This window comes from Panulirus ornatus, chromosome 64, assembly GCF_036320965.1.
Source record: "Panulirus ornatus isolate Po-2019 chromosome 64, ASM3632096v1, whole genome shotgun sequence".
Lineage (NCBI taxonomy): Eukaryota > Metazoa > Arthropoda > Malacostraca > Decapoda > Palinuridae > Panulirus > Panulirus ornatus.
In genome coordinates, this window is record NC_092287.1 from 5,709,984 (window position 1) to 5,737,388 (window position 27,405).

Consider the following 27,405-nt stretch of genomic DNA (forward strand, 5'->3'; position numbering starts at 1 on the left):
GTCACTTTCAAACTGAATCACATTGTACTTTCGTTGGATTATGCTACCTGTAATGTCATTGTATCTGTCGTAATTGCTAATATCAATAACTTTAACCTTTCGCAAGGTAACTTTAAAGCATTCTGTTATCGACCAAATCATTATGAAGGAACTCTCAAAACAAGGTAGCATGAGTAGAGTAGCTACCCAGGCCAAACACCCCAGCATTAATTCCCTTAACCACAAGGCATCCTCCTGTCCCTTTTTCCCCATAAAGGCCAAGATATAGTTTCTGTTCTGGCATGGTGGCAAAAGGGTGTACAGGTCTGCGTGCTTGTGTTACATGTTGAAACTTTGTGCATTGTTTTCACCTGATGAGATGGATTTCTTTTGTGAAACATGAAGTGTATTGAAAATTTCCAATAAATGAAATGATCTGAACTGTTATTAAAGTGTGGTTACCTCTTCAGGAAATTTTCAGACTAGTGTTCCCTTCACCTCTGACACATATATCCTCTTTGTCAACCTTCCTTATTCATTCTATGTGTCCTACCTATTTTGACACACCCTCTTTTGCTCTCTAAAGCACACTCCTATTTTTATTACCACACATCTGTCTTACCTTTTTATTACTTAGTTGATATATACCTTACCCCAGGAATCCCTTCTGTCTTTATGAAGCTTCTGCAGTAATGAGGAAGCTGGCCATCTCAACCAGTCAGGACCACAGGTCATAAAGTGTTGTGTGTGCACTTGATTGCAGAAAGTACAGGGTCATTGAGTAGTAAGTGCATGGTACTTTTTCTTTGGTAGTTGCATTGTGGGTGTATAGGATCTTGGTATATATTGAAATGGTGTTTGTAGTGATAATTGATGTCCAGAGTCTAAGGGGGAGAGTGACTGATGTTTGTCTGGTGAGCGTGGTATCTGATGAGTGTGTGTCCGATGGGTTGGAGTTAAAGACCGAGATTGAAGGTCATTTGTTTATTGCTTGTCAGGTTATTTCAGTGTGTATTCATAAATGTTTTGTGCATATTATATATGTTGAGGATGAGGGGGTGGTCTGTGAGTAGAGGTTACTAAAATGTGAGGCTGGGGTAATCATTTTATTCCTACTTGAGGGTTGGTGGTTAGTTATAGTGTTTGGGTGGGAGGAGCCTATTATTTTCACATGGAATTGAGTGCTGAGCATGGTATTGGGAGGATCTTTGTTTCATTGTGAAGGTGTTGAGTGTCTGTAGTTACGAGGCAGCTAAGGGTTGTTCTGAGTGCTCTATTTTGTGTGGTCTGCAGCTTTGTTATATTTTCTTTTAAGAGGGTGGAAGACCAGGCAGGTGAGGCTCAGCTTAATGTGGAGTGGATGAATTATTTGCATAAGATGTTGAGGGATTCTTTGTTACTCCAAATCTGGTTGCAGTTATTGTTCTGAGAGCACTTATGTTTGTGTGTTGATTTTATTGGTGTAGTGAATCAATGACGTGTGTGTTGTACGTGATGCCTAGAATAGGTGATGTTATGATCATTACCCCAACCTCCTATTTTTCCTAGTCCTAATACCTTGCTAAATGCAGCTTTGACAACCATGGGATGTTCCAAAAATGTAACCCCCATTGTTGGCAAGTTTGTTTTATAGATGTTATGACCTTTGTAAATAACTTTTCTTCAAGAAAGAAATATATATGCAGATAGTTATACCAAGTATAGTTATCTTACAAATGGATTTTATTTTCATATTATTTGCTGCTTTAGAATCTTAGGCATGGGGAGATAACCTTTTGATGACATACCTTACCGGACAAGTATAAATATTAAGAGATTATGATTTTAGAGCTTTGTTATTACGAGTGTGAAAAAAAATCAACCAAAATGCATTACTACCTTGTAAGCTGTCTTTACATACACAGGTAGTTTTTGAAATATTTTACTTTCCTGTTGATAAAAAAATTTTGGTATCAGTAAAAATTTTACTTTTACCAGTAATGTAATGATTTCTTAGTGCTTCATTTTAACTAATAACCGTTCAATTTTTTGTCCCTAGGTTGTGAGTATTGATATTATCGGACAGTTTGTTACTTCTGATCATGGTCATGTGTTTGTAGCTGTCATCATTGACATGTTTACCAAATATACCATAGCAGTACCTCTGAGAGATACAACAGTTTCAGACTTAACATCTGCACTACAAACAGCAGTATATCAGCAAGGTCCACCAAGAAAGTTTGTATCTGACCAGAATGAAGATTTTATTAGAGAGGTAAGATTACTTGTCTTCTTCCTTAGTTGATTTATGAAATATGTTTTATATTTCTACGTGTAGGAAGAGAGGAAAGTGATTGGTTCTCAGTGAATGTAGGTTTGCAGCAGGGGTGTGTGATGTCTCCATGGTTGTTTAATTTGTTTATGGATGGGGTTGTTAGGGAGGTGAATGCAAGAGTTTTGGAAAGAGGGGCAAGTATGAAGTCTGTTGGGGATGAGAGAGCTTGGGAAGTGAGTCAGTTGTTGTTCGCTGATGATACAGCGCTGGTGGCTGATTCATGTGAGAAACTGCAGAAGCTGGTGACTGAGTTTGGTAAAGTGTGTGGAAGAAGAAAGTTAAGAGTAAATGTGAATAAGAGCAAGGTTATTAGGTACAGTAGGGTTGAGGGTCAAGTCAATTGGGAGGTGAGTTTGAATGGAGAAAAACTGGAGGAAGTGAAGTGTTTTAGATATCTGGGAGTGGATCTGGCAGCGGATGGAACCATGGAAGCGGAAGTGGATCATAGGGTGGGGGAGGGGGCGAAAATTCTGGGAGCCTTGAAGAATGTGTGGAAGTCGAGAACATTATCTCGGAAAGCAAAAATGGGTATGTTTGAAGGAATAGTGGTTCCAACAATGTTGTATGGTTGTGAGGCGTGGGCTATGGATAGAGTTGTGCGCAGGAGGATGGATGTGCTAGAAATGAGATGTTTGAGGACAATGTGTGGTGTGAGGTGGTTTGATCGAGTAAGTAACGTAAGGGTAAGAGAGATGTGTGGAAATAAAAAGAGCGTGGTTGAGAGAGCAGAAGAGGGTGTTTTGAAATGGTTTGGGCACATGGAGAGAATGAGTGAGGAAAGATTGACCAAGAGGATATATGTGTCGGAGGTGGAGGGAACGAGGAGAAAAGGGAGACCAAATTGGAGGTGGAAAGATGGAGTGAAAAAGATTTTGTGTGATCGGGGCCTGAACATGCAGGAGGGTGAAAGGAGGGCAAGGAATAGAGTGAATTGGATCGATGTGGTATACCGGGGTTGACGTGCTGTCAGTGGATTAAATCAAGGCATGTGAAGCGTCTGGGGTAAACCATGGAAAGCTGTGTAGGTATGTATATTTGCGTGTGTGGACGTATGTATATACATGTGTATGGGGGTGGGTTGGGCCATTTCTTTCGTCTGTTTCCTTGCGCTACCTCGCAAATGCGGGAGACAGCGACAAAGCAAAAAAAAAAAAAAATTCTACTTTTGATAACCTTTAGTCAATTATTGCTTTTTAGTTATTTAACCCTTTCCATGCTCCTCACCATGATCATGGTGCAATATAGGGCAGTGATCTGCATCAAAATTGCAATGGTTGTTTCTATGAAATAGTCAGCACTTCCCAAAACATTTGCAGGTCCCACACCCCACCCAAGCATATAAATATTAGTGAATATAAGATGGTATAGAATAATGTAGAACAGTGTGAACAACCAGGAGAGTTGTTTTCCTCTCAATTTCCACCAATGTAGATATTAATGAATAATTATATTACAGTATGAGCTTTGCGAACACCAATATGAAAGAGAAAAATTAATGATATAAATATATTATTTATTAGCAAGTAATAGATCATGACATGCAATAGTAATAGAACATATAGTTATCATTGGTTCTCAGTGAATGTCGGTTTGCGGCAGGGGGGCGTGATGTCTCCATGGTTGATTAATTTGTTTATGGATGGGGTTGTTAGGGAGGTGAATGTAAGAGTTTTGGAGATAGGGGCAAGTATGCAGTCTGTTGTGGATGAGAGAGCTTGGGGAGTGAGTCAGTTGCTGTTCGCTGATGATGCAGCGCTGGTGGCTGATTCGGGTGAGAAACTGCTGAAGCTGGTGACTGAGTTTGGTAAGGTGTGTGAGAGAAGAAAGCTGAGAGTAAATGTGAATAAGAGCAAGGTTATTAGGTACAGTAGGGTTGAGGGACAAGTCAATTGGGAGGTAAGTTTGAATTGGGAAAAACTGGAGGAAGTGAAGTGTTTTAGATATCTGGGAGTGAATTTGGCAGCGGATGGAACCATGGAAGCAGAAGTGAGTCACAGGGTGGGGGAGGGGGTGAAAGTTCTGGAAGCGTTGAAAAATGTGTGGAAGGCAAGAGCTTTATCTCGGAAAGCAAAAATGGGTATGTTTGAAGGAATAGGGGTTCCAACAATGTTATACGGTTGCAAGGCGTGGGCTATAGATAGAGTTGTGCGGAGGAGGGTGGATATGTTGGAAATGAGATGTTTGAGGAAAATATGTGGTGTGAGGTGGTTTGATCGAGTAAGTAATGAAATGGTAAGAGAGATGTGTGGTAATAAAAAAAGTGTGGTTGAGAGAGCAAAAGAGGGTGTTTTGAAATGGTTTGGTAACATGGAGAGAATGAGTGAGGAAAGATTGACCAAGAGGATAAATGGTCAGAGTGGAGGGAACGAGAAGTGGGAGACCAAATTGGAGATGGAAAGATGGGGTGAAAAAGATTTTGAGCGATTGGGGCCTGAACATGCAGGAGGGTGAAAGGCGTGTAAGGGATGGAGTGAATTGGAACGATGTGGTATACTGGGGTCGATGTGCTGTCAGTGGACTGAACTACGGCATGTGAAGTGTTTGGGGTAAACCATAGAATGTTGTGTGGGGCCCAGATGTGGAAAGGGAGCTGTAGTTTCGATGCATTATACATGACAGCTAGAGACTGAATGTGAATGAATGTGGCCTTTGTTGTCTTTTCCTAGCACTACCTCGCACGCATGGGGGGGAGGGGGTTGTCATTTCATGTGTGGCAAGGTGGTGATGGGAATGAATAAAGGCAGCAGGTGTGAATTATGTACATGTGTATATATGTATATGTCTATGTATATATGTGTATACGTTGAAATGTATGGGTATGTATATGTGCTTGTGTGGACGTGTATGTGGGTGGGTTGGACCGTTCTTTCGTCTTTTTCCTTGCATTACCTTGCTAACGTGGGAGACAGTGAGAAAGTATAAAATGTATAATGATAAGTTATCATCTATTCATAATTGCCCCAGGATCTATTTTCTAAGTGCTCTTACATTTCCTAAGGCTGCACTACTCTCATTAGTATGGCAATGCTGGACTTATTTTGAATTGATTTTTTTTTTTATTAGACTGTACCTCAGATAATAGAGCCTCACCAAAGGTGTCAATGATGTAATGATGTAACCTTGAGCAGGTGGAATATGGTAATATCTTTAGTGTACATATATATTTACAGTAATTATAGTTACCGTAGGACTAACTTCAGAAAGGGTCCAGACTTTACCTTCATGTGCTCCTACAGTTTAAGATTGCACTACAATTAGTAACAGGGACAGGATGGACTCCTTTGAGGCAAGAAGTTCTTTGATGATACTTTACTCTATTTCATCAACTGACAGTGATACAACCATGGCAAAGGTGATTTTTCATTTACAGTGCAACTTCAGGCAAGTGAAGTCTGCCAATACCTGCTCCAAAGAGACTATTTCCCTGCTCCTTCATGGAGTGCAGCCTTAAGCTGTTTCTAGCTGCTGTGCTGGACCTTTTGTGTGAAAGGTGTGGTAGTAAGAAGATTATTTAGGAGAGAGCTGAAAAGGGTATGCTGAAATGATTTAGATTTATTGAGAGGATGAGTGAGAAGTGGACATTCTTGGGTATTCTTGTCAGAAGTGGAGGGAACAAAGAAAAGGCATAACCAACTAGATGATGGAAGGATAAGGTGAAAGATGTTCTTAGTGTTTGGGGCCTCCTGCATAAGCAGGAGGATGTGAGAAGTGCAATGGATGTAACAAATTGGTGCATTGTGGTAAACAGGGTTGAACTAGGGCATATGAAGTGGTTGGGGGAACCACAGAATTGTCTGTGAAGTCTGATTGTTGACAGTGGGCTCTGGTTTAAGTTGCATCTTTTGTGACAAATAGAGTAAATGAGAGCAAATTAGGTCATTTCTTTGTCTGTTTCTAGCATTAGTTCTTTAATGTGGGGAATGGGGAATATGTAGAAAAAAATATTTAGTTGGAATTGTGTTATTATGTGTTAAGATTTTCACTTCTCAGTGAATGGATATGGAGTAAATTACATTAACCTACCAATGTAACCACATTATTTTTCTTTCAGCTGAATTTGGGACTGGCGTTAGATACAGGGCTCATAGGTAATGTTGTAGCAGTAAGCAAAACTCAGATAAACCGTCCAGATGAAGCAAGTATCAAGACAGCAATTCTTCACCATTCCATTGCATCTGGCAATATTTGGGATGATCTACTTCAAAGAAAGGTTGACTTATAATTTCTTTTAGTTTGCTATGAACATGAGTAAACTTTTTTATGTAAGGTTTAGTTGGATTTATATTGTGAAATAATGCTATTTAGCTTAAGTTGATTTTGATTTCATTACAGGTATATGAAATAAACACAACTTATATTACTGCAAGTGGTCAGACTCCATTTTATCTTATGTTTCATCGGCAAGTGAGACCCATGGATGATAATTTTAGCCTTCAAGTAAGTGTACATCTTGGGGAAGTTGTATAATTTTGCACTGGGACCTGCATTATGTAACTGTAATCTTCTGAACAAGAAAAGATTAGCTTGTCATAGAATTGTGCATGATCTTTGAGAAATAGTCTTCTGGTAGGTAAGTTTTGTAATTTTAGAAGACTGATAACTGTTATCCTCAAAGAGTTAAGGCCAGCTGTGAAGTTAGGGATCACCTTTTTAGTCTTATTAATAACTCAGGAATTTTATTGTGTAGAAATGATTACCTATCTAGTAGATCTGCAAACTCAGACCAACAATTCAGACTATGTTATGTGTTTATACTACAGTGGTCTATGTTTGTGACTGGTATGTTCAACTTCCCATTATCTGGCACCATTGGGACCTTGATGGTGCTGGTTAAACGACTTCTCTGTATACAAGAGAGATTAGAAATGATTATTGGAAATACTGAAAAAATGATATATATTTATGAGACAGAATAAGAAAATTATTGATTGCTTTTCTCTAGAATGTATACCAACCTGTGTGGTCCGTAAGTCTCCATTTGCCTAATGTTTGTAGCATTACACCATCCACTGCAACACAGCCTTACAGGATATACAGTGCTTTATCATCCTTGTACTTTTTTTTGTTATAATTTATTATGGAATTTATTAAAAAAGGGGATGACTGTGTTGCAGACTGATTGGTAAGTATATTCAATGTATGTATGGCTCATGATGAAGTGCCTGGGGATTGACAAAATGCATGCATAGTGCCATTGTACAAAGGCAAAGGCAATAAAGGTGAGTGTTCAAATTACAGAGGTATAAGTTTGTTGAGTATTCCTGGGAAATTATATGGGAGGGTATTGATTGAGAGGGTGAAGGTATGTACAGAGCATCAGATTGGGGAAGAGCAGTGTGGCTTCAGAAGTGGTAGAGGATGTGTGGATCAGGTGTTTGCTTTGAAGAATGTATGTGAGAAATACTTTGAAAAACAAATGGATTTGTATTTTGCATTTATGGATCTGGAGAAGGCATATGATAGAGATGCTCTGTGGAAGGTATTAAGAGTATAAGGTATGGGAGGCAGGTTGCTAGAAGCAGTGAAAACTTTTTACCGAGGATGTAAGGCAAGTGTACGAGTAGGAAGAGAGAAAGTGATTGGTTCACAGTAAATGTGAGTTTGTGGCAGGGGTGCGTGATGTCTCCATGGTTGTTTAATTTGTTTATTGAGGGGATTGTTAGGGAAGTTAATGCAAGAGGGGCAAGTATGCAGTCTGTTGTTGTGGATGAGAGGGCTTGGGAAATGAGTCAGTTGTTGTTCGCTGATGATACAGCACTGGTAGCTGATTTGGGTGAGAAACTGCTGGAGCTGTTGAGGTTAGGTTACACTCTTTTTATTACCACACATCTTTCTTACCCTATTATTACTTACTCGATCAAACTATCTCACACCACATATTGTCCTCAAACATCTCATTTCCAGCACATCCACCCTCCTCCGCACAACTCTATCTATAGCCCATGCCTCGCAACCATATAACATTGTTGGAACCCCTATTCCTTCAAACATACCCATTTTTGCTTTCCAAAATATTGTTCTCGCCTTCCACACATTTTTCAACGCTCCCAGAACTTTCACCCCCTCCCCCACCCTATGACTCACTTCAGCTTCCATGGTTCCATCCGCTGCCAAATTCACCCCCAGATATCTAAAACACTCCACTTTCTCCAGTTTTTCTCCATTTAAACTTACCTCCCAATTGACTTGTCCCTCAACCCTACTGTACCTAATAACCTTGCTCTTATTCACATTTACTCTTAGCTTTCTTCTTTCACACAATTTACCAAACTCAGTTTCTCACACGAATCAGCCACTAGCGCCATATCATCAGCAAACAACAACTGACTCACTTTCCAAGCTCTCTCATCCACAACAGACTGCACACTTGCCCCTCTTCCCAAAACTCTCGCATTCACCTCCCTAACAACCCCATCCATAAACAAATTAAACAACCATGGAGACATCACACACCCCTGCCGCAAACCTACATTCACTGAGAACCAATCACTTTCCTCTCTTCCTACATGTACACATGCCTTACATCCTTGATAAAAACTTTTCACTGCTTCTAACAACTTGCCTCTCACACCATATATTCTTAATACCTTCCACAGAGCATCTCTATCAACTCTCTCATATACCTTCTCCAGATCCATAAATGCTCCATACAAATCCATTTGCTTTTCTAAGTATTTCTCACATACATTCTTCAAAGCAAACACCTGATCTACACATCCTCTACCACTTCTGAAACCGCACTGCTCTTCCCCAATCTGATGCTCCGTACATGCCTTCACCCTCTCAATCGATACCCTCCCATATAATTTCCCAGGAATACTCAACAAACCTATACCTCTGTAATTTGAGCACTCACTTTTATCCCCTTTGCCTTTGTACAATGGCACTATGCAAGCATTCCGCCAATCCTCAGGCACCTCACCATAAGTCATACATACATTAAATAACCTTACCAACCAGTCAACAACACAGTCACCCCCTTTTCTAATAAATTCCACTGCAATACCATCCAAACTTGCTGCCTTGCCGGCTTTCATCTTCCGCAAAGGCTTTTACTACCTCCTCTGTTTACCAAATCACTCTCCCAAGCCCTCTCACTTTGCACACCACCTTGACCAAAACACCCTATATCTGCCACTATCATCAAAAGCATTTAACAGATCTTCAAAATACTCACTCCGTCTCCTTCTCACATTACCACTACTTGTTATCACCTCCCCATTACCCCCCTTCACTGATGTTCCCATTTGTTCCCTTGTCTTACGCACTTTATTTACCTCCTTCCAAAACATCTTTTTATTCTCCCTAAAATTTAATGATACTCTCACCCCAACTCTCATTTGCCCTCTTTTTCACCTTTTGCACCTTTCTTTTGACCTCCTGCCTCTTTCTTTTATACATCTCCCACACATTTGCATTATTTCCCTGCAAAAATCATCCAAATGCCTCTATCTTCTCTTTCACTAATAATATTACTTGTTCATCCCACCACTCACTACCCTTTCTAATCTGCCCATCTCCCATGCTTCTCATGCCACAAGCATCTTTTGCGCAAGCCATCACTGCTTCCCTAAATACATCCCATTCCTCCCCCACTCCCCTTACATCCTTTGTTCTCACCTTTTTCCATTCTGTACTCAGTCTCTCCTGGTACTTCCTCACACAAGTCTCCTTCCCAAGCTCACTTACTCTCACCATTCTCTTCTTTTCTGAAAACCTCTACAGATCTTCACCTTCGCCTCCACAAGATAATGATCAGACATCCCTCCAGTTGCACCTCTCAGTACATTGACATCCAAAAGTCTCTCTTTCACGTGCCTATCAATTAACATGAAACCCAATAACGCTCTCTGGCCATCTCTCCTACTTACATACGTATACTTATGTATATCTCTTTTTAAACCAGGTATTCCCAATTACCAGTGAATATGAATGGATGGGCCATTCTTTGTCTGCTTCCTGATGCGGGAAACAGCAATCAAGTATAATAATGATATTTTTTTTTTTTTTATTATACTTTGTCGCTGTCTCCCGCGTTTGCGAGGTAGCGCAAGGAAACAGACGAAAGAAATGGCCCAACCCACCCCCATACACATGTATATACATACGTCCACACACGCAAATATACATACCTACACAGCTTTCCATGGTTTACCCCAGACGCTTCACATGCCTTGATTCAATCCACTGACAGCACGTCAACCCCGGTATACCACATAGCTCCAATTCACTCTATTCCTTGCCCTCCTTTCACCCTCCTGCATGTTCAGGCCCCGATCACACAAAATCTTTTTCACTCCATCTTTCCACCTCCAATTTGGTCTCCCTCTTCTCCTTGTTCCCTCCACCTCCGACACATATATCCTCTTGGTCAATCTTTCCTCACTCATCCTCTCCATGTGCCCAAACCACTTCAAAACACCCTCTTCTGCTCTCTCAACCACGCTCTTTTTATTTCCACACATCTCTCTTACCCTTACGTTACTCACTCGATCAAACCACCTCACACCACACATTGTCCTCAAACATCTCATTTCCAGCACATCCATCCTCCTGCGCACAACTCTATCCATAGCCCACGCCTCGCAACCATACAACATTGTTGGAACCACTATTCCTTCAAACATACCCATTTTTGCTTTCCGAGGTAATGTTCTCGACTTCCACACATTCTTCAAGGCCCCCAGGATTTTCGCCCCCTCCCCCACCCTATGATCCACTTCCGCTTCCATGGTTCCATCCGCTGCCAGATCCACTCCCAGATATCTAAAACACTTCACTTCCTCCAGTTTTTCTCCATTCAAACTCACCTCCCAATTGACTTGACCCTCAACCCTACTGTACCTAATAACCTTGCTCTTATTCACATTTACTCTTAACTTTCTTCTTCCACACACTTTTCCAAACTCAGTCACCAGCTTCTGCAGTTTCTCACATGAATCAGCCACCAGCGCTGTATCATCAGCGAACAACAACTGACTCACTTCCCAAGCTCTCTCATCCCCAACAGACTTCATACTTGCCCCTCTTTCCAAAACTCTTGCATTTACCTCCCTAACAACCCCATCCATAAACAAATTAAACAACCATGGAGACATCACACACCCCTGCCGCAAACCTACATTCACTGAGAACCAATCACTTTCCTCTCTTCCTACACGTACACATGCCTTACATCCTCGATAAAAACTTTTCACTGCTTCTAACAACTTTCCTCCCACACCATATATTCTTAATACCTTCCACAGAGCATCTCTATCAACTCTATCATATGCCTTCTCCAGATCCATAAATGCTACATACAAATCCATTTGCTTTTCTAAGTATTTCTCACATACATTCTTCAAAGCAAACACCTGATCCACACATCCTCTACCACTTCTGAAACCACAGTGCTCTTCCCCAATCTGATGCTCTGTACATGCCTTCACCCTCTCAATCAATACCCTCCCATATAATTTACCAGGAATACTCAACAAACTTATACCTCTGTAATTTGAGCACTCACTCTTATCCCCTTTGCCTTTGTACAATGGCACTATGCACGCATTCCGCCAATCCTCAGGCACCTCACCATGAGTCATACATACATTAAATAACCTTACCAACCAGTCAACAATACAGTCACCCCCTTTTTTAATAAATTCCTCTGCAATACCATCCAAACCTGCTGCCTTGCCGGCTTTCATCTTCCACAAAGCTTTCACTACCTCTTCTCTGTTTACCAAATCATTTTCCCTAACCCTCTCACTTTGCACACCACCTCGACCAAAACACCCTATATCTGCCACTCTATCATCAAACACATTCAACAAACCTTCAAACTACTCACTCCATCTCCTTCTCACATCACCACTACTTGTTATCACCTCCCCATTTGCGCCCTTCACTGAAGTTCCCATTTGCTCCCTTGTCTTACGCACTTTATTTACCTCCTTCCAGAACATCTTTTTATTCTCCCTAAAATTTAATGATACTCTCTCACCCCAACTCTCATTTGCCCTTTTTTTCACCTCTTGCACCTTTCTCTTGACCTCCTGTCTCTTTCTTTTATACATCTCCCACTCAATTGCATTTTTTCCCTGCAAAAATCGTCCAAATGCCTCTCTCTTCTCTTTCACTAATACTCTTACTTCTTCATCCCACCACTCACTACCCTTTCTAATCAACCCACCTCCCACTCATCTCATGCCACAAGTATCTTTTGCGCAATCCATCACTGATTCCCTAAATACATCCCATTCCTCCCCCACTCCCCTTACTTCCATTGTTCTCACCTTTTTCCATTCTGTACTCAGTCTCTCCTGGTACTTCCTCACACAGGTCTCCTTCTCAAGCTCACTTACTCTCACCACCCTCTTCACCCCAACATTCACTCTTCTTTTCTGAAAACCCATACAAATCTTCACCTTAGCCTCCACAAGATAATGATCAGACATCCCTCCAGTTGCACCTCTCAGCACATTAACATCCAAAAGTCTCTCTTTCACACGCCTGTCAATTAACACGTAATCCAATAACGCTCTCTGGCCATCTCTCCTACTTACATAAGTATACTTATGTATATCTCGCTTTTTAAACCAGGTATTCCCAATCATCAGTCCTTTTTCAGCACATAAATCTACAAGCTCTTCACCATTTCCATTTACAACACTGAACACCCCATGTATACCAATTATTCCCTCAACTGCCACATTACTCACCTTTGCATTCAAATCACCCATCACTATGACCCGGTCTCGTGCATCAAAACCACTAACACACTCATTCAGCTGCTCCCAAAACACTTGCCTTTCTTGATCTTTCTTCTCATGCCCAGGTGCATATGCACCAATAATCACCCACCTCTCTCCATCAACTTTCAGTTTTACCCATATTAATCGAGAATTTACTTTCTTACACTCTATCACATACTCCCACAACTCCTGTTTCAGGAGTATTGCTACTCCTTCCCTTGCTCTTGTCCTCTCACTAACCCCTGACTTTACTCCCCAGACATTCCCAAACCACTCTTCCCCTTTACCCTTGAGCTTCGTTTCACTCAGAGCCAAAACATCCAGGTTCCTTTCCTCAAACATACTACCTATCTCTCCTTTTTTCACATCTTGGTTACATCCACACACATTTAGGCACCCCACTCTGAGCCTTCGAGAAGGATGAGCACTCCCCGCGTGACTCCTTCTCCTGTTTCCCATTTTAGAAAGTTAATACTAGGAGGGGAGGATTTCTGGCCCCCCGCTCCCGTCCCCTCTAGTCGCTTTCTACGACACGCGAGGAATACGTGGGAAGTATTCTTTCACCCCCATCCCCAGGGATAATATACATATATATATACATATACACATACACACACATACACATACATATGCACATATACACACACACACACATACATATATATACATATGAGAAATGTAAGAAACAATTTAGAAAACTGAAACTTCTAGCTAGAAGTTTCATAATAATAATAATGATAATAATTACAACACTCATATTTGCTGTCCCATTCTGTATACCATCTCTCATTGTCATATTCATCAATAACCCTTTACTTACCTTACTTGTCTTCCACTGGATCTCTCGCTTATCCATTCATGTAACCTGTTACAAATAGCTTCCTTCATGAATCCACTTTTTAGCCATTCTTTCATTTTCTTTCCTGTGAGTTTTTTTAATTCTTCCATCCTCACTTTCAATGCACAGTGCATATGCTGTTGTAGTATATATCTTAGAGCATACATCTGTGTAATTATTCCTCCTTTCTAACCATTTGTCTTCCATCAGATATCCCAGTGAAAATGTTTACAGTATTTTAGAAGAGCTGGAAGGGGATAATACACTGTGGTGCATTCAGACATATGTAGCTGCACATATATAAATCTTACATAGACAGAAAATGCAGTCAAATTTTTATAAATGGAATATTAACTCATATTTTTCAGGTGAGTGGTAATGGAAAGCCTACTTTTGTTGTGCGAGACATTGACAGGTACATGGAAGAGAGGGAACAGAAAGCAAGTGATATCATTAACCAGGTAGTTTGACATATTTTTCTTTTACCATATTTAGTGTAAGAGTGTATCATTATGTGTCCTTGTTGTAAACTTCTTTTTATTTATTTTTTTTTTTTTTTTTTTTTTTTTTTTTTGCTGTCTCCCGCGTTTTAATATTATTTGATAAATTGCACATATGCATTCACAACAGACTTAAGTGGAATAAGATTTGAAGAGAGGAGGGAAACCTTCAGTCTGCTCATATTGAAGGAAAAACAACTGGAGACATGATAACTGCACACAAATTTCTCAGAGAATGAATGGAAGTTAAATAAGAATGGTGTATGGAGGAGAGATGTGAGGGAGCAGTTCTTCAGCAATAGATTTGCGGACTCATGGGACAAGTTAGATTACAGGAAAGTTTAAGAACTATATGACTTAAAATAACAGGGATAAAAATTTTGGTCTCATGAGTTTATAGCTCCCACCCTGGTTGTCTCAAGTAAGAAAGTGAAGAGGCTGATGAATCAGTGCTGAAGGACTTGGCCATTATGTGGGAGGTGCCAAAATGAGGAAAATGTGTGAACCAAGAGGTTTATAGATGTATATAAATTTTCTTTGGACTAGTAGATCATACACTAGATAAAGAGGGAAGGAGAGAGAAAGAAGAAATGTTTATATAAATATTATTGAAGGCTATAAGATTACCAGGTGCAATTTCTGTGATAGAAAAAGGAGACTTGGTAGTTATAATCATAGCATAAGGGGATGATCAGTTATGGTTACACTTACTTTGAAGTTACCAAGCAAGGAAATATTTATGCAGGCTACAAAACTCGAAAACAAGATGGAAGTCTATGGGGTATTCATCAAGCATGATTGACCTAGGGAAGAGTGGGAACAAAGCAAAAAACAGTAATAAGGCTAAAAGTAGGAGACACCAAATGAGACAAAAGGATGGAACATCCACAACAGTACCAGAGAGAGGTCAGAAATGTTAGGTGATGGTAATGTGAGACTGAAAGCAGTGTAAACTAATCCCGATGGATTAATAGCAAATGGCAGAGAACTACAATTTGAGGATTGTATTGTGGAAAATGTACCAGATGTTATTGGAGTTATGAAACTAAGCTTACTACAGAGATAAGAGTTCCCCTTTTCTGTCTAGATTGGTATACAGTAGTTAATAAAAGGGGAAAGAGAGGACAAGGGAAGGGATTCACCCTCCTACTTTAATAAGGAAACAGTGTAAGATGGCCCATTCAGATGATACATAATGGGAGGAGTAACTGTGAGGAAAGAGATGCGTTGTGGTGTTAATGTTATATGATCCTCCAGAGAATTTTGGTGATCCAGAAGAAATACACAATGATTATAATGAAAGGACTGTTAGAATATACTTGAAGCAGTAAAACATGCATTTTGTAGAGATGGAATAGTACAAATCGTGGAGCATTTTGATTATAAATAGACTGAGAGATTAGAGTCTCAAGGTGACACAGAGTCATGGAGACACAAGTTTTTAAGTGAGGATGTAAGAAAACATCCTTTGCCATCATGTCAGTGAACAAACCTAGATGAGAGGGATTGATACACTATCATTACTAGATCTTAATCTTCCCAAATACTAGCATGGATATTAAGAATATTATATATGTGATGGTTGGAAAATGTGATCACATAATGCTTTGATTTAATTCTATGGTCAATGTGGATGTAAAAAGAGAGGAAATGAAAAAAAGATTTAACGCTACCTCGCTAATGCGGGAAATGGCGAACAGTTTGAAAGAAAAAATATTTGTGTTAACCGCATAGAACCAAACAAATTCTTTGGTAACAAAATGGGAGGTAGGGTTCAGGAACCAGGGTATTGTGAAAGGACCTGTGGAATTTACAGTGAAGTAGTAATATGGGTACCTTTAGCTGCAAAATGCAGAGAGAAGATTGTGAAAGAGGGACAAATAGTTCAATGGAAGATGTGAGAAAGAATGAAGCCTCAGGATGTGCTTTGGAGGAGATATAGGTGGCATTCTAGTCAGTCAGCAGGTATAAAGAGCAAGTTACAAGTATAGGAGGATAAGAAAGAAAGAACAATGAAACTTTGAAAAGTATATTGTGGTGATGGAGGAGAAAATCCAAAACTTTTCCATTCAGTTCATTAGGAGTAAATTGTCAGTCAAAGAGCATCTAATCAAGCTAGGGGATTCAGAGGTAAGAATTGTAGAGGATGAAGTAAGAGGGGCTGAATGTCAAATTCAGAAGTGTTTTTTGTTGTGGAATGGGAAGGTCTTGGAAAGCATTGAGATATCTAGTAAAGGCAGAATCAGAAGATAGAAGGGTCCTGACTACTGCTCGTAGCCCAAATGAAAGTCAGCATATGTGGCAAAGGTGTTTGCAAATATATTTGAGAGATCACATGAAATAATGTTTAGTATGTTAGTGAAGAAAGGCAAAGTGCCAAATGAGTTGAAAAGGACAAATGTCATACCTGTTTCTAAGAAGGAAAACCAGGAAGAGGTGCTAAACTACAGACCAGTCTCTGACTTTGGTCTACAAATTACTGGAAAAGATGATCAGAGAGTAAATGGATTACTTCTTACAGAGGAGAAATCATCAAATTAAGGGACAACATGGTTCCAGGGAAAAGGATGTCAAATATAATGAACCTCTTATATTTCCATGATATGAGATAGTGAGTTCAGTTGTAGACAAAAGGGAAGGCTGGGCGAATTGTTTGTATCTGGACTGTTAGAGACCATTTAACACTTAACCATGCTGGAAGCTGATTAAGAAGCTGGATTACCAGGCAGGAATAATGGGGAGACTCCATTGATGGATGAAAAAGGCTATCTTGGTGGAAGGGAACAAAGAACACGTTGGAGGAGCCTTCTTGAGAGGGGTGTTGCAGGGTGCTGCTCTAGGGCCGTAACTCCTCTTGATCTATGTGAATGTCTAAAGGGTCTGACTCCAACCAGGATATATTTGTAGATGATGCAAAGATCTTAAGGGAAGTGAAAAGCAAGGAGCATTGCTTCAACTTACAAGGGGTAGCTAGACAGCCTTCACACAGCTGATGAAATTGAACCTGAGTAAATGTTATAATGAGGATAGGTCAGAGTGAAAGAAGGCCTTAATGTGATTATTATGATGCCTGAAATAAGCTTCAGGATTCTGTGTGTAAGAAAGACTTTGGGGATGACATTGTCCCTAACCTTTTACAAGAGCACCACTTTACAAGAATAATTTTGGAGACAAACTTTGTGCTGACAAATATTAAAATAGTTTTCAAGCATATGAATGAAATATGCAGCAAGCTTTTCATATCCTAAATAAAGAAAAATTTTTGAACTTCAACACTGTACCTATAGAAATTCAGAGCTAATAGAGAAGGCCTCAACGAGGGCATCACAGTTTAAATCAGAATTAAAAGAGCTTAGTTACTGGAAGAGGCTAGAAGCCTTAAATTTTCTAAGCATGGAAGAGAGGAGTGAGGGATGACGTGATCACAACCTCTTAAAACAGATTGATAATATAACTGTGAAAACTTCTTTTAAAGATGTATGGATGTAGTGACTAGAGTACACACCATGAAGTTAAGCAAGAAACTAGTTAGAAAAAAAGATATATATAAGTACTTTTGGAGTAGAAGAGTAATGGATGAATGGAATAAATTGAAAGAGGGTGTGGTAACTGTGGATAGCATGCATTAAGTTTAAAAAGTTGTACAATTGTAGAGAATGTTCATGAGTTGAGAACCCACATGTGCAAAACTTTCTCACCTCATATGTGCAAAATTCCTTCCCATACATGTAGGTAATTAGAAAATTATACACAATGAACAAACCTCTTCAACTTCTATGAGAGTTAGCTCAGTGTTAAACAAAAGAGAAAGGATTGTTTATAGTTGGACTGTTTGAAAGCTTTAGGCACTCTGCTGAATGATAGGGTAATTATGAAACTGGATTATTATGTAGGAATAAGGGGGAGACTCCTTCAATGGATAGAGTAAATCTAAAGTAATGATGATGGGACAGAGTTAAAGAAGGCTTCACAATGAGTATTATATAGCTGGAAAAAAGCTGCAGGAATTTCTATGTGAGACAGACTTGGGAGTTGACATTTTCTCTAACAATGATAGGGATAACTGTTGCCAGACTACCATAAGAGAAAAATAGTGTAAGAGATGCTGTCTGCAGGCAAATATTAGCATAGCTTTCAAGTATATGGATATGAACATATACAGTAAGGTTTGTACATCATACATAAGGCCAAAATTAGAATATGTTTCTTAAGTATGGTCTTGACCATGAAGAAGCACAAAAAGCCAATAGAAGTTAAGAGGGGAGCAACAAAAATGGTACCAAAATTATAAGAGCTGTGACATAGGGAAATAGAGTGGAAGAGCACTGAAGGGAGAGAAATGGCAAGAATGTGTAGAATGGTGTATGTAAGAGAGGCATGTAAGGACAGGGATAGTAGAGACTTTTGCCATGGCCACCTCATCACAGAGTTCTTGGCGAAATGAGCATCAAAGATATAGATAGATAAAGTTACAGATAACAGCAAGAGAACTTAAATCAGTACTTCAGGGAAGTAAGAAACAATGAGGGGTGACCTGATCACTACTTTTAAGTTCTTAAACCAGATCGATGATGTAAGAAACATGTTAGAATTTAAGATGTGAATAAGAAGAAAGTTAAGAGTAAATGTGAATAAGAGCAAGGTTATTAGGTACAGTAGGGTTGAGGGTCAAGTCAATTGGGAGGTGAGTTTGAATGGAGAAAAACTGGAGGAAGTGAAGTGTTTTAGATATCTGGGAGTGGATCTGTCAGCGGATGGAACCATGGAAGCGGAAGTGGATCATAGGGTGGGGGAGGGGGCGAAAATTTTGGGAGCCTTGAAAAATGTGTGGAAGTCGAGAACATTATCTCGGAAAGCAAAAATGGGTATGTTTGAAGGAATAGTGGTTCCAACAATGTTGTATGGTTGCGAGGCGTGGGCTATGGATAGAGTTGTGCGCAGGAGGATGGATGTGCTGGAAATGAGATGTTTGAGGACAATGTGTGGTGTGAGGTGGTTTGATCGAGTAAGTAACGTAAGGGTAAGAGAGATGTGTGGAAATAAAAAGAGCGTGGTTGAGAGAGCAGAAGAGGGTGTTTTGAAATGGTTTGGGCACATGGAGAGAATGAGTGAGGAAAGATTGACCAAGAGGATATATGTGTCGGAGGTGGAGGGAACGAGGAGAAGAGGGAGACCAAATTGGAGGTGGAAAGATGGAGTGAAAAAGATTTTGTGTGATCGGGGCCTGAACATGCAGGAGGGTGAAAGGAGGGCAAGGAATAGAGTGAATTGGAGCGATGTGGTATACAGGGTTTGACGCGCTGTCAGTGGATTGAATCAAGGCATGTGAAGCGTCTGGGGTAAACCATGGAAAGCTGTGTAGGTATGTATATTTGCGTGTGTGGACGTGTGTATGTACATGTGTATGGGGGGGGGTTGGGCCATTTCTTTTGTCTGTTTCCTTGCGCTACCTCGCAAACGCGGGAGACAGCGACAAAGTATAAAAAAAAAAAAAAAAAAAAAAAAAAAAAAAAAAAAAAGTACTTTTATAGTAAATAGTAGTTGATGAATAAACTGAATAAGAATTTGAGTTCAAACAGCATGCAAAGTTAAAAGGCAGATAATATTTAAAGCACAGGACCCCTATGAGTGTAAAACTCCCTCTCTCTACAGTACAAAGGTAATTACAGTAGCAGTAGTGATCAGTTTGAGCTTATGTGTTTGTAGACCTGACCCTTAGAATTAGAAAATTAATCTTTCTTTCTTTTTCTTTCATACTATTCGCCATTTCCCGCATTAGCGAGGTAGCGTTAAGAACAGAGGACTGGGCCTTAGAGGGAATATCCTCACCTGGCCCCCTTCGCTGTTCCTTCTTTTGGGAAAAAAAAAAAAAAAAAAAAATGAGAGGGGAGGATTTCCAGCCCCCCGCTCCCTTAATAAAAAAATATCTACGAAACCTAATAATCCATACTGGAACTCTTCTCATGTCATTTAAAAAATGATACAATTATTTTCACCCTAACTTCCATGTGCATGGCATGTAAGGGGAGGACACTATATTTCCCTCTCATCAAATTACTGAGGAAAACTTTTATGATTGCTGTGTAACAATTTGGGCACTGATGACTGAGTTGTCTGAGAAGAAAAGGACCACTGTAGTTGGAGAACTGTGATCCACTGCACTTTGGCAAGAAAGCAGATAACTGTAATATGCAAAAAACTGTAAAATATGAAATAAGATAAATGTAAAAAAGTGCGACTACAAGTGAAAAAATCATTTACTTATATGGTTTGAGGGAGAAACATTTAAAGTCTATCATGTGTTGAAATTAGCATAAAATGCCATTTTGAATATGATGTAACACATTCCAAAAATATAAAGTAGTTCTTTTTTGTAAGATACCATAAGGAAGTTTGAGAAAATAAAATAGTCTAAAAATAAGACTTTTGGATGTTAATGTGTTGAGAGGTGCAACTGGAGGGATGTCTGATCATTATCTTGTGGAGGCTAAGGTGAAGATTTGTATGGGTTTTCAGAAAAGAAGAGTGAATGTTGGGGTGAAGAGGGTGGTGAGAGTAAGTGAGCTTGGGAAGGAGACCTGTGTGAGGAAGTACCAGGAGAGACTGAGTACAGAATGGAAAAAGGTGAGAACAATGGAAGTAAGGGGAGTGGGGGAGGAATGGGATGTATTTAGGGAATCAGTGATGGATTGCGCAAAAGATGCTTGTGGCATGAGAAGAGTGGGAGGTGGGTTGATTAGAAAGGGTAGTGAGTGGTGGGATGAAGAAGTAAGAGTATTAGTGAAAGAGAAGAGAGAGGCATTTGGACGATTTTTGCAGGGAAAAAATGCAGTTGAGTGGGAGATGTATAAAAGAAAGAGACAGGAGGTCAAGAGAAAGGTGCAAGAGGTGAAAAAAAGGGCAAATGAGAGTTGGGGTGAGAGAGTATCATTAAATTTTAGGGAGAATAAAAAGATGTTCTGGAAGGAGGTAAATAAAGTGCATAAGACAAGGGAGCAAATGGGAACTTCAGTGAAGGGCGCAAATGGGGAGGTGATAACAAGTAGTGGTGATGTGAGAAGGAGATGGAGTGAGTATTTTGAAGGTTTGTTGAATGTGTTTGATGATAGAGTGGCAGATATAGGGTGTTTTGGTCGAGGTGGTGTGCAAAGTGAGAGGGTTAGGGAAAATGATTTGGTAAACAGAGAAGAGGTAGTGAAAGCTTTGCGGAAGATGAAAGCCGGCAAGGCAGCAGGTTTGGATGGTATTGCAGTGGAATTTATTAAAAAAGGGGGTGACTGTATTGTTGACTGGTTGGTAAGGTTATTTAATGTATGTATGACTCATGGTGAGGTGCCTGAGGATTGGCGGAATGCGTGCATAGTGCCATTGTACAAAGGCAAAGGGGATAAGAGTGAGTGCTCAAATTACAGAGGTATAAGTTTGTTGAGTATTCCTGGTAAATTATATGGGAGGGTATTGATTGAGAGGGTGAAAGCATGTACAGAGCATCAGATTGGGGAAGAGCAGTGTGGTTTCAGAAGTGGTAGAGGATGTGTGGATCAGGTGTTTGCTTTGAAGAATGTATGTGAGAAATACTTAGAAAAGCAAATGGATTTGTATGTAGCATTTATGGATCTGGAGAAGGCATATGATAGAGTTGATAGAGATGCTCTGTGGAAGGTATTAAGAATATATGGTGTGGGAGGAAAGTTGTTAGAAGCAGTGAAAAGTTTTTATCGAGGATGTAAGGCATGTGTACGTGTAGGAAGAGAGGAAAGTGATTGGTTCTCAGTGAATGTAGGTTTGCGGCAGGGGTGTGTGATGTCTCCATGGTTGTTTAATTTGTTTATGGATGGGGTTGTTAGGGAGGTAAATGCAAGAGTTTTGGAAAGAGGGGCAAGTATGAAGTCTGTTGGGGATGAGAGAGCTTGGGAAGTGAGTCAGTTGTTGTTCGCTGATGATACAGCGCTGGTGGCTGATTCATGTGAGAAACTGCAGAAGCTGGTGACTGAGTTTGGTAAAGTGTGTGAAAGAAGAAAGTTAAGAGTAAATGTGAATAAGAGCAAGGTTATTAGGTACAGTAGGGTTGAGGGTCAATTCAATTGGGAGGTGAGTTTGAATGGAGAAAAACTGGAGGAAGTGAAGTGTTTTAGATATCTTGGAGTGGATCTGGCAGCGGATGGAACCATGGAAGCGGAAGTGGATCATAGGGTGGGGGAGGGGGCGAAAATTCTGGGGGCCTTGAAGAATGTGTGGAAGTCGAGAACATTATCTCGGAAAGCAAAAATGGGTATGTTTGAAGGAATAGTGGTTCCAACAATGTTGTATGGTTGCGAGGCATGGGCTATGGATAGAGTTGTGCGCAGGAGGATGGATGTGCTGGAAATGAGATGTTTGAGGACAATGTGTGGTGTGAGGTGGTTTGATCGAGTGAGTAACGTAAGGGTAAGAGAGATGTGTGGAAATAAAAAGAGCGTGGTTGAGAGAGCAGAAGAGGGTGTTTTGAAGTGGTTTGGGCACATGGAGAGAATGAGTGAGGAAAGATTGACCAAGAGGATATATGTGTCGGAGGTGGAGGGAACGAGGAGAAGAGGGAGACCAAATTGGAGGTGGAAAGATGGAGTGAAAAAGATTTTGTGTGATCGGGGCCTGAACATGCAGGAGGGTGAAAGGAGGGCAAGGAATAGAGTGAATTGGAGCGATGTGGTATACCGGGGTTGACGTGCTGTCAGTGGATTGAATCAAGGCATGTGAAGCGTCTGGGGTAAACCATGGAAAGCTGTGTAGGTATGTATATTTGCGTGTGTGGACGTATGTAGATACATGTGTATGGGGGTGGGTTGGGCCATTTCTTTCGTCTGTTTCCTTGCGCTACCTCGCAAACGCGGGAGACAGCGACAAAGTATAATAATAAAAAAAAATAAAAAATAAAATAGTCTAAAAATCAATGTAAAAAAAGGAAATCAGTTTCTTATATATTTACATACATAATGCACTGTGGAATTAAACAAGATTTGAATATCTGAAGGCCTCAAGACCTTATGGCACTTTAGAATTGGAGTATAATGCACAGACTTATGATAATGTGCTTCAACTTGTAACAAGCTGGAAAAAATTGTCTAAATATTTTCAAAGTCTATGAGAATTTTCTCTTTTCATAAATTTTGTTCATGGACATTCACCATTTCCTGCAATAACAAAGTATGCAAGGAACAGATGAAAAAATGGCTCCTACACACATATCCACTCTCTGGCCGTCATGCATAATGCACTGAAACCAGAGGCCTCTATCCACAACCAAGCCCTGCAGACCTTTCCTTGGCTTACCCTGACTACTTCCCATGCCCTGGTTCAGCTTACCGACATCACGTTGATCCCTGTAAATCACATTGCTCTACCGATAGCATGCCTTGCATCCTTCTGCGTATTCAAGCCCCAAGCCTCCAATGCATCTTTCAATCTATTCTTCCACCTCCTGCTTAGTTTTCTCTTTTCCTTGTTCCTTCCAATTCTGACATGTAAACCCACTTAGTCATCCTCTTCAGTTCTCATAGTACTACATCTTCAGTTCTCTTAATACTACATCTCTCTCTTACCCTATCATTTCTTATGTGACCAACCCTTCTCACACCACTTATCATCCTCAAACATTTCAATTCTAAAACATTCATCCTACGAGTATGGAAAGATAAAAGAAGCAAGAGAAATCCTAAGCCTCATTAAATGGCAAAAGGCAATACTCTGTAAAATAGTGTTTCCTTATGTGGCTGGTCTCCACACACAAACTGAGAATTAGCAGCCAGCCATAGGAGTATTAGGAGCAGGAACATGGTACATCATGGGTTTTACTGTTGGGTATAAAAAGTTTATGTCTACATATAAATGAGCATGCTTGTGGTTGAGTTGATGTGAAGTAGGATATATGTGCTATTAGTTCACAGTTCCTTTTATTATTAAGAAATAAGATTAAAGAAAATCCTGCCCCAGAACATATGTTTGCTTGCTTCCATACTCATAATGCTTTTTATCAGGTATTGACTGGTCAGTCAAAAGAAACTACAGGGAAGATTTATTCAGAAGATACACCATCAACTGAGTATGTTGAAAATATTCCTGCAACAGCATTGCTTGATGCTGTTCAAGATGGAGGCCATGAGTATCAGACTGGTGTGCAAGTTGTAGCAGACACCACTGGTTCAGACCAAGATCATGCACATTACACTCATGTTGCAGATATTCCTGATGGACAAGTAGGTGGTTAAAGTTTTATGGTAGTTATTTATATCTATTTATTATACTTTGTCGCTGTCTCCCGCGTTAGCGAGGAAGCAAAAGGAAACAGACGAAAGAATGGCTCAACCCACCCACATACACATGTATATACATACATGCCCACACACGCACATATACATACCTATACATTTCAATGTATGCATACATATACATACACAGACAAATACATATATATACATGTACATATTCATACAGCCCTTAGAAGTTCCCGTCGCCACCCCGCCACACATGAAATGGCACTCCCCTCCCCCTGCATGCGTGCGAGGTAGCGCTAGGAAAAGACAACAAAGGCCACATTCGTTCACACTCAGTCTCTAGCTGTCATGTGTAATGCACCGAAACCACAGCTCCCTTTCTACATCCAGGCCCCACAAAACTTTCCATGGTTTACCCGAGACACTTCATATTCTCTGGTTTAATCCATTGACAGCACGTCGACCCCAGTATACCACATCATTCCAATTCACTCTGTTCCTTGCACGTCTTTCACCCTCCTGCATGTTTAGGCCCCAATCGCTTAAAAGTCTTTTTCACTCCATCCTCCCACCTCTAATTTGGTCTCCCACTTCTCCTCGTTCCCTCCACCTCTGACACATATATCCTTTTTGTCAATCTTTCCTCACTCATTCTCTCCATGTGACTCATGGTGAGGTGCTTGAGGATTGGCGGAATGCTTACATAGTGCCAAACAAATGGATTTGTGTGTGGCATTTATGGATCTGGAGAAGGCATATGATAGAGTTGATATAGATGCTCTGTGGAAGGTATTAAGAATATATGGTGTAGGAGGCAAGTTGTTAGAAGCAGTGAAAAGATTTTATCGAGGATGTAAGGCATGTGTACGTGTAGGAAGAGAGGAAAGTGATTGGTTCTCAGTGAATGTCGGTTTGCGGCAGGGTGCGTGATGTCTCCATGGTTGTTTAATTTGTTTATGGATGGGGTTGTTAGAGAGGTGAATGCAAGAATTTTGGAGAGAGGGGCAAGTATGCAGTCTGTTGTGGATGAGAGAGCTTGGGAAGTGAGTCAGTTGTTGTTTGCTGATGATATGGCGCTGGTGGCTTATTCAGGTGAGAAACTGCAGAAACTGGTGACTGAGTTTGGTAAAGTGTGTGAAAGAAGAAAGCTGAAAGTAAATGTGAATAAGAGCAAGGTTATTAGGTACCGTAGGATTGAGGGACAAGTCAGTTGGGAAGTACGTTTGATTGGAGAAAAACTGGAGGAAGTAAAGTGTTTTAGATATCTGGGAGTGGATTTGGCAGCAGATGGGACCATGGAAGTGGAAGTGAGTCATAGGGTGGGGAAGGGGGCAAAAGTTCTGGGAGCGTTGAAAAGTGTGTGGAAGGCGAGAATGTTACCTCGGAAAGCAAAAATGGGTATGTTTGAAGGAATAGTGGCTCCAACAATGTTATATGGTTGCGAGGCATGGGCTATAGATAGAGATGTGTGGAGGAGGGTGGATGTGTTGGAAATGAGATTTTTATTATTTTATTTTTTTATTATACTTTGTCGCTGTCTCCCGCGTTTGCGAGGTAGCGCAAGGAAACAGACGAAAGAAATGGCCCAACCCCCCCCCATACACATGTATATACATACGTCCACACACGCAAATATACATACCTACACAGCTTTCCATGGTTTACCCCAGACGCTTCACATGCCTTGATTCAATCCACTGACAGCACGTCAACCCCGGTATACCACATCGCTCCAATTCACTCTATTCCTTGCCCTCCTTTCACCCTCCTGCATGTTCAGGCCCCGATCACACAAAATCTTTTTCACTCCATCTTTCCACCTCCAATTTGGTCTCCCTCTTCTCCTCGTTCCCTCCACCTCCGACACATATATCCTCTTGGTCAATCTTTCCTCACTCATTCTCTCCATGTGCCCAAACCACTTCAAAACACCCTCTTCTGCTCTCTCAACCACGCTCTTTTTATTTCCACACATCTCTCTTACCCTTACGTTACTCACTCGATCAAACCACCTCACACCACACATTGTCCTCAAACATCTCATTTCCAGCACATCCATCCTCCTGCGCACAACTCTATCCATAGCCCACGCCTCGCAACCATACAACATTGTTGGAACCACTATTCCTTCAAACATACCCATTTTTGCTTTCTGAGATAATGTTCTCGACTTCCACACATTCTTCAAGGCCCCCAGAATTTTCGCCCCCTCCCCCACCCTATGATCCACTTCCGCTTCCATGGTTCCATCCGCTGCCAGATCCACTCCCAGATATCTAAAACACTTCACTTCCTCCAGTTTTTCTACATTCAAACTCACCTCCCAATTGACTTGACCCTCAACCCTACTGTACCTAATAACCTTGCTCTTATTCACATTTACTCTTAACTTTCTTCTTCCACACACTTTACCAAACTCAGTCACCAGCTTCTGCAGTTTCTCACATGAATCAGCCACCAGCGCTGTATCATCAGCGAACAACAACTGACTCACTTCCCAAGCTCTCTCATCCCCAACAGACTTCATACTTGCCCCTCTTTCCAAAACTCTTGCATTTACCTCCCTAACAACCCCATCCATAAACAAATTAAACAACCATGGAGACATCACACACCCCTGCCGCAAACCTACATTCACTGAGAACCAATCACTTTCCTCTCTTCCTACACGTACACATGCCTTACATCCTCGATAAAAACTTTTCACTGCTTCTAACAACTTTCCTCCCACACCATATATTCTTAATACCTTCCACAGAGCATCTCTATCAACTCTATCATATGCCTT

General features: G+C 40.6%; 1 protein-coding gene across 7 annotated transcripts in view; it reads left to right on the forward strand.

The window, feature by feature from the left end:
- Positions 1-27,405, forward strand: part of LOC139746192 (uncharacterized) — a 185,024-nt gene that overhangs the window by 149,266 nt on the left and 8,353 nt on the right. For 6 of the 7 annotated variants that reach the window (XR_011712100.1, XM_071657115.1, XM_071657111.1 and 3 more), the window contains 5 exons: positions 2,018-2,233; positions 6,345-6,503; positions 6,626-6,730; positions 14,236-14,328; positions 24,381-24,599. Coding sequence is in view for 6 of the 7 variants with exons in the window: in XM_071657115.1 (XP_071513216.1) it covers positions 2,018-2,233; positions 6,345-6,503; positions 6,626-6,730; positions 14,236-14,328; positions 24,381-24,599 (792 nt within the window). In the remaining variant the exon portion in view is untranslated. The remainder of the gene's footprint in view (positions 1-2,017; positions 2,234-6,344; positions 6,504-6,625; positions 6,731-14,235; positions 14,329-24,380; positions 24,600-27,405) is intronic. The other variant, XM_071657113.1, reaches the window with a different exon arrangement.